At 53.5% G+C, this 8,083-nt stretch overlaps 1 protein-coding gene across 1 annotated transcript in view; it reads right to left on the bottom strand.

Moving 5' to 3' along the window:
• Positions 1-5,784, bottom strand: part of VOLCADRAFT_121499 (uncharacterized protein) — a gene marked incomplete at both ends in the record, with an annotated part of 9,713 nt that extends 3,929 nt beyond the window's left edge. Inside the window, 7 exons of the mRNA XM_002956214.1 lie at positions 61-386; positions 513-762; positions 1,173-1,243; positions 1,583-2,522; positions 3,113-3,298; positions 4,116-4,232; positions 5,471-5,784. Of these exons, the coding sequence (XP_002956260.1) occupies positions 61-386; positions 513-762; positions 1,173-1,243; positions 1,583-2,522; positions 3,113-3,298; positions 4,116-4,232; positions 5,471-5,784 (2,204 nt within the window). The remainder of the gene's footprint in view (positions 1-60; positions 387-512; positions 763-1,172; positions 1,244-1,582; positions 2,523-3,112; positions 3,299-4,115; positions 4,233-5,470) is intronic.
• Between the last annotated feature and the right edge of the window lie 2,299 nt (positions 5,785-8,083).

The raw sequence follows: 8,083 nt of genomic DNA, 5'->3' as shown, positions 1-8,083 counted from the left end.
ATCAACACAACCCCTAGAACCACCGTCGTCGTCATTAGCGCTGCGCCGCCGATGACGCACGGTACGATGATCTGTACTGGCGCGGCGGCGGCCCGGCCGCCGCCGCCGTCAGGCGGCGGCGGCGGCGCATCCGTACCCACCGCGGCGCCGCCGCCGCCGCCGTCGCCGTCCACTGGTACCCAACTGATATCCGTGTTCGTGAACACCCACTTCCCCAGTGGCGCGGTTTGATTCACGCTCCAAAACCCAAGTGTCAGGCCCCCGTCACCCCGCAATGTGGCGTTACGAGCCCGGACCTCCGCCGTCATGTGGTTCAGATGCAGTACGGCAAGCAGATCCTCAGCTCGGAAGCCGGCTGGGTCGTACACGCCGTCAATGACGACGCCCTGCGTTGTAAATGGGCCGCCGCCCGACGGCAAGCGGCGTGGTGCGGTTAACAGCGTTTGCCGTACATACATACACAAACACACTCCCAAACACAATGACCCACATCAAGCCCATCTTTCACGTACCTCGCACTCCACAGCGCCCACGCCGCTAGCGGCTGCCGGGGCAAACGCGCCCAGGAGTGACACGTCACTCACGCCCGAGGCCACCGACATCAGCTGCGACCGGTTCACGGTCACCCAGCCCACGTTAATGAAACGAAGGTCGCCCTGAAAGATGAGGCGGCCCCGGGCTTGTACGATAGCGTTGAGATCGGAGAGATCAATTGTGAAGCGCTTGCCGTACTGGGGGTGGCAACCGCGAACCTCCACAATACTGCGGGACGGGGTGGCGGGGTGGCGGGGGTGCCGTCGTGTGTGTATGTGTATGTATGTATGTATGCATGTATGTATGTATGTATGTATGTGTGCCACCTGGCGCAGCTACCTGACATTGGCCGACTAAACGGAGCAGGCTGAATGCCTCCATGCGCGTACTGTACGGGGTCATGGGTGTGTACCGTACTGTACGACAACTACTACGCAACCCAACCCTACTAGCCGTCCGATTATTATCTAATGCGTGTGTCTGTCTATCTATCTATCTATCTATCTATCTATCTATCTATCTATCTATCTATCTATCTATCTATCTATCTATCTATCTATCTATCTATCTATCTGTCCGTGTTTAAGCAGAGCGGTAGATATAGCCGGATAGTGTGAACTGGTTGGGTCCCTCCTCACCCCGCGTTGATGACCACGGCCGCATCGCCCCCCGGCCAGTTGGCAGCAGTCAGCTTCATGTCCGATATCACCTGAGGCAACAAACACAGCACCAGTACCCTAACAATACTAAAAAAAACCCTAATAATACTAATATAATATAATATAATATAATATAATATAATATAATAATAACAATAATAATAAATAATAATAACAAGAAGGACAATAGCGCAGCAGGAAGGCCAAAGCACAATGCCAAATCTGGATCAAAAACACGGATGCCGTACACACAACTGAATCTCTAACGACTTCGTATTACCCTCTCTATTCTGTTTCCCGGTTGTGCGGACAGTGTCCGGCAAATGTACCTGCAAATAAATCAATCTGCAGGTACGGCATAACTTACATAAGACCGCCATAAAATATACCTGTATGTATCGCCCGCCTTTGATCAAAGCTTGTCGTAGCTCCAATTCGCTTGCCACCATCGTCACGCCAGAACGCAACACTGTCCCCTGCTCCAAAGCGCCGCCAAAACACAACGCCCGCGCATTCGCATTGTCTGCCTGCCGTACAGTAACGTTACCAAACCCCCACGCCGCCGCCGACGGCGCGTTCAATGCGTCGTACGTGTTCAACGCGCTGGCGGCGTACGACTGCCACGCATTACGTGTCAGAACCCAGTGCCGTATCCTGACGCTAGGCCGGCTGACGTCATCTTCGCCGCCGCCGCCGCCGCCGCCAGCGGCGGCGTCAGGCCGCCAGGCGTCGTAAATCACGCCGCGGCCGTTCACGGGCTGCGCCGCCACGGCGGCGGCGGCCTGAAGCTCCGCCGCCGTCGGCCACGTGTCCAGCTCCGGCCGCAAATTCGGCCGTGTAGGATCCGCCGTACAGCACCCAGGTAACGCTTTCAACCTCCCCACCAGCCCCGCCAAGTCCGGCACATCAATCACCACGTCATTCAGCGACACCACCCCCGATCCCGCAACATCAAACAAGCTCAGAAGCACCGGCAAATCTGGCGGCCATGACGTAAAATTCGTAGCCAGGGAAGCCTTGAACCGCAAGCCGGTAAAATCCACGGCGTCGCGTACGACAACTGCCGCGTAAAGGTTCTCTAAGTTGATCGAAGGTTGGGAGCGGGGGCAGGCGCGGTAGGACTTCGAGCCATTGACGGCAAAGGGACTGGAGCGCCTATAGGCCAGGCGGTCGAGGCCAATGTCGTGAAAAACACGGATGTGTCGTACAGTTGGGTTTCGGAGCGAGTCGGCAAAGGTGTAGAGGCAGTAGATGAGGGCGGTGTCTTCCGCGTCGTCGGCATAGCACGAGTCCAAGTCCATGGGGGCGAAACACGTGTCCATGGAGTACCTGAATACACACACACGTACACACGCACGCACGTACATACAGACATACGCGGCGGTGGTTTGGGGTGGGAGTGGGGATGGGGTGGGGCGCGGCGGTTTGGGGAGAGGTTTGGGGAAAGACGAACCACTGACGTTGCGAGGGGGTTGGAGGAGGAGACACGAAACACAGACAGACGGGGGCGCACTGACACCAGAAACAAAGGCGGATGGTGATGGGCGGGTAGGCGTGTGTGTGTGTGTGTGGAGGGGGGAAGACGAACCACGAGCGAATGAAGGTGATGCCAAGGAAGGATGTGTGTGTGTGGGGCGGGGGGAGAGGGGGGCCCCCTTCCGGAGGGGTAGCTGGGGGAGTTGTCGTGTGACGTCCAGGAAGCAGCAAAGTTCAAGGGTGGATCTGCACGACTCGTCGTCGTCTTCTGTACGTCACAATCGGTATGGGAGGCGGCTGGGGTGGGAGGGTTGGGAGGCTGGGCTTGAAGCGCCAAATACACAGTTGCTGATCTATAGGGTTTTAGGGTGTTTGGTGTCGGAAAACGGGAAGTATGTAGGACCCCCCCTCCCCCCCAGATCAGCACCCCCTCAGACACTCACTTGGCAGTTAGGTTCTGCAAGCTCGAGTATTTGACCAGGTACAGCGCCGGCTGCAGCAGCTGTACGGGCTGCCCCGTGTAGATGTTGGACAGGGCTGTCGTACGACCCTCCCGTGCCCAAAAGCTGTCCGAGACCGACGCGTCAAACACCCACGTTACCGCCGGAAGGAAGTGGAACACGACGAATCTGTATGTATGTGTGTGTGTTGGGGGAGAGAGGGGAAGGGGGAGGGCAGGTCAGGTGGTTACGGAAACTGACACCCGCGCTCTTTCCGAGGTCGTCCAAACGACGTGTGTGAGACGGAGAACTCCGTCGTACACACACATACATACATACATACATACATACATACATAATAGATGAATAAACAGACTGCCAAACAGACAAACAGAAAGATACGCTCCCCTCCCCTCCCTCCCCTTCCAGGTGCCCGCCCTCTTTGAATTTTTGCCAGCTCTACTTCTTGCGCCATAAGCACATACCCACAAAGACAAAAGCATATGCACGATAAAACCTATGCACCTTCACAATGTATTCACACATATACATTTGAGCACCGGACTAAATAGTCGACAACAGTCGCGAGTTCAAATCCCAGAGACAGAGACTAAGATATGGGTTCCCAATCGCCCGCTCTTCCCCCAGGTGACACAATTCGGAATAACGTAAATCAAGTGATGAGACACCACATGGGGGGTCGGTCCACCAGTGCGCAGAGAGCGGCTGGATAGGGGGGGATACGGATAGGCCCAGTGCGGAGACCTGAACACTATCGCAGAGCAGTGGCGGGGAGGCCTCTCAGGGGGATCTGCACAGGGGGCCTGAGCCCACCGGAGTGCAGCGCACCAGACGGCGGGGCTGTTTGTACACGGGGCGTGTACACCGGGCGACGACGGCAAGAATAGGGTTTGGCGATTGGCTGAGTGAGTGCATTATTCACACATACATACATTCACACATACTAAACATACATACAGACGCACGCACGTACGCACGCACGTACCTGAAGGATATGGGTCCTCCACTGCTCAGCAAGGCCGGCACTGGACCCAACCCCGACAGGTTCTGGGGCACGCTGGGCAGGAAGTTGCGCAGGAAGACCCGGTGCACCAGGAGACTCCTGCACACGGGCGCGCACACACATGTGCGTGTTTGTGTGTGTGTTTGTGTGTGTTTGTGTGTATGTGTGTGTGCGTGTGTGTGTGTGTGTTTGTGTGTGTGTGTGTGTGGATATCTATATGGATATCTATATGGATGCGTACATGGGGGGGAGAGGGAGAGAGGGGAGGGCTGGTGGGATGCAGGTGGGGTGCAGGGATGCGCAACAAGGCAAGAGATCTCGTGCTATCGCTACCGTCTGGAACACAAGGGTGAGGAGGGGGGGGGAGGAAGGGGGGGAGGGGGGAGGGGGGAAAGACGAACCACACACGATTGAAGCTGCTGCTGGGGAAAGAGGGGGGAGGGGGGAGGGGGGAGACCGAGCCATAGGAGGAGCATCACTGCAACAACATTTAGAGATGAACAAAGAGAAGATAGTGAGAGGAGAAAGCGCAGTTTAATAAAAACACATTTGGGTTAGAATAAGAATTACATATAGAAGTGAAGCGCTGTCATCCATCAAGGACTGCGAGCTGCCGGGGAAAAAATGCGTGTGCCAGTGAGATGTCACAAAGTAGGCGAGGGCGCGGCAACTGGGGTGGGGGCTGTGATTCAGGTTTCAGCCGGTCGGATGTGGGAGGTAGGGGGTAGATAGTGGGGGAGGGGTTGGAGATGTGGGAGTGGTCGGGGAGACGAGCCACGAGCGAGTGAAGGTGATGCCAAAGCGAGACTTACTGACTAGGGGTAGGGGAGATATGAAAGAACAGAAACAATAATACAACGCGTGGCTTTGGAGAGGAGTATCCAAGCTGACCCGCGTCGTGGTTCATGGAGAGGTTTTGGGAGTTGAAAACGGTTGACAAGAGCAGGTGCACCGCGCAAGATTGGGAAGGAGGTTGGAGTGCAAATTCGAATTTTTGGGTTTCAACTGATTTAATCACGTGAGGGCTGCTTTGTTTACCAAATAACTGCCCGAAGCAAGGCTAAGTGGCATTGGAGTTAAAAAGAGGTGAGGTAGGCTTCAGGTGCGATACCGAACCCTATTTTGGCCAGTACGCAACATCCGGGATGTGGAGGTGTTATGTTATGAATACGGGAGCAGCCCGGGACCCAGAAGGCAGCTAGAATTGGGATGAGTTGCGTCACAGGGAGTAACCCAACCACACCCAAGACCATAGAAAGTTTGGGAATCTCGGCCTTCAGCCGAAGTAGTGAAATATGATCCACACAACCAAACGGCAAACAACCACTTCGACCTACCCAAGTGCAGTCACGTTAATGAGCGGCCGTGCAGGGGCGCCGCTGCTTCCACAGAAGTCCAGCTTGAAACGATATAATGAATAGATTGTTACTTGTTTTGCAATGGCAACGGGAGGGTCGGGCCAGTTCTCAGAGTTGAAATTCAGGTTCGCTGCGACCATGATTTGTGTTGCTCCCGACAACAAAGCTTCCCGAAGCTCCTGAGGCTTTGTGACAGAAACTTCATCTTTTATCTGTGCAATAACCCTCAAAAAAGGCCAGCAAAGGAGAGCCAGGGCTAACAGGCCCAGAAGGGCAGGTGGCCTGCGCGCCATGGCACTTGAATAATACTCAGCGACCATGGCAACCTTTCCGCAGCCCGACGCTGCCAATGCTCCACGCGCAGGTTGCCCAGCAGAAGCCCAAGCAAATTATGCGCTGTAAGGGACAGCTTCGCATGAAGCTACTATGAGAAAGCAATTAAAATGATGAACAGACCAAGGCATCTTTGGATTGCGAATTGACACGCCCCAGTCCAACGGACCAAACTGAGGCGCGTCCAGAAGCCACGACTTTTGATAGAGAATATACAAAGGGATATATTACGCGCGCATCACGTAGCTGATGTGCATTGCCTCGATAGAACCGAAGCCTGCAATCCCGCACAACAGTTCACAGCGTACGAGAAGGACGAGACAGGACGTCCATGGCACGAAACGTGCCATCCTGGACTTTAAATCCAAAATTAGAGGCCTGAAATGTGCATAAAGCACATGCGTTGTGTGCTGTACACGACATCGAAGAAAGAAGTCCCACAACGCTGGTACGGGATGCACAGCTACATCACATCCTCGCGCATCACCTGCCCCAGCTCCCAAAACCGAACCTGCGCAAGATTCAAAGGCTTTTTTTCGTTAACGCGAGCTGGTGCTGAACTGTACACGTCAATGGATGGCTGTGCATGTGTCCGTTGAGTTATGCGAGGATGTAAGGCAGCAAATCTGAAATGTTAGATCATGCGGAAGGCGCCATTGAATCCACAGCAAATCCACATGTGAAAGCAAGTAAACCTGACTTAATAAACTTCATATACATTTCACACAGCACAGCCATGAATCCCCTTATGCTAATTACCGAACCAAGTTTCACTAGCACCAAGTTCACCCAACATCCCTCGTTTGCAACCATATCTCAACTCCAGAAGCAGCACATATACATCGCACGCGCATTCTTACAAAAGCGGGACACTCATCCCAAGTCACGAAACTACGTGCCACTTTGGTCTAAGGTCTATATTTCCGATTTCGGATGAGCGCGCTGCATTCCGGTACGTCCGGGGGCCCGAGAAGTACGGCGGGACCTCCTTACTTCTGGCTGGACCTAAAGGACCCGAGGCAACTAAGGCTGCCACTGTTTTCAATAATAATCCGTCTATGGAAGCTCTGTGACATGATGTGTTGTGGTGCCATGTGATGTGTGTGATATGGGATATGTGATTGTTGGCTTAGATGCGACGGAGCGAAGCGACCGGAGCTTCTAAGGCTAGTTCTGTGGTACTGTCGTACAACTGGGTCGCAGTGGCGACTTAAACCTTACTGCTCTCCTGGTGAAGTCATTCTGCCTTCACGCAGAAGAGCATACAGCCTTGTCCAACTAGTCAGCGTGACAGGCTGTACTTGAAGCCTTACCAATTCAAGTTCCGATCTACATTTGTTCAAGTTTTTTACGGTTTCGGATATTATTTTTTCAATGTCTGCTGTGTAAGGCCCGTGGCAGCGGTGCAATTCTCGCCAAAATCGTCCAAACCATGCCGTTCAGCACCATCGGGCCAGCCAATCCACAGCCACCAGGGCCAGCTACGGGAGACAGTAACACAGAATATGTGATATGTGATGTGATGTGATGTGATGTGATGTGATGTGATGTGATGTGATGTGTGATGTGTGATGTGTGATGTGTGATGTGTGATGTGTGATGTGTGATGTGTGATGTGTGATGTGTGATATGTGATATGTGATGTGTGATGTGTGATGTGTGATGTGTGATGTGTGATGTGTGATATGTGATATGTGATATGTGATATGTGATGTGTGATATGTGATATGTGATATGTGATATGTGATATGTGATGTGTGATGTGTGATATGTGATATGTGATATGTGATGTCGACGATTGCACCTGAACTCCCACCTAGATAGGACCTTACTTCATCTATTTTCCCATATCTCCAAAGTAAGTGGACAGCGCAGAGGATCTCCTTATGATAGATTCCAAAAAAGAGACAAACCATACGCCATAAGCCAGGCCCTCTTACAACCCAGAAGCTATCGATGATGGGTCGGGATGTGTACGAGCTGTCGTACGGTACGGCACGCATCGTCAAATACAACTACACGCTAACATAAACCGCATTCCCAGCAGCACCTCGAGAGGCCTTTCACAGCTACCGACAGGGTGAGACCTAGACCTAGGAATGACGGTTGACAGTTTGAAACATCCGGCGCACACGCCGAAAAAACACAATTTCATCACCACGCGAAAACCCGACGACAGCGAATATCCGCTGGAGATATGACCCGCTGGCTCGCTTGCCGGGACGCTGCCAGGAACGAACACCTGGATGTGTGTGAGAG

Source organism: Volvox carteri (assembly GCF_000143455.1).
Source record: "Volvox carteri f. nagariensis unplaced genomic scaffold VOLCAscaffold_59, whole genome shotgun sequence".
Lineage (NCBI taxonomy): Eukaryota > Viridiplantae > Chlorophyta > Chlorophyceae > Chlamydomonadales > Volvocaceae > Volvox > Volvox carteri.
The sequence above is the reverse complement of the archived record's forward strand: the minus strand, read 5'-3'. Positions and strand labels throughout refer to the sequence as shown.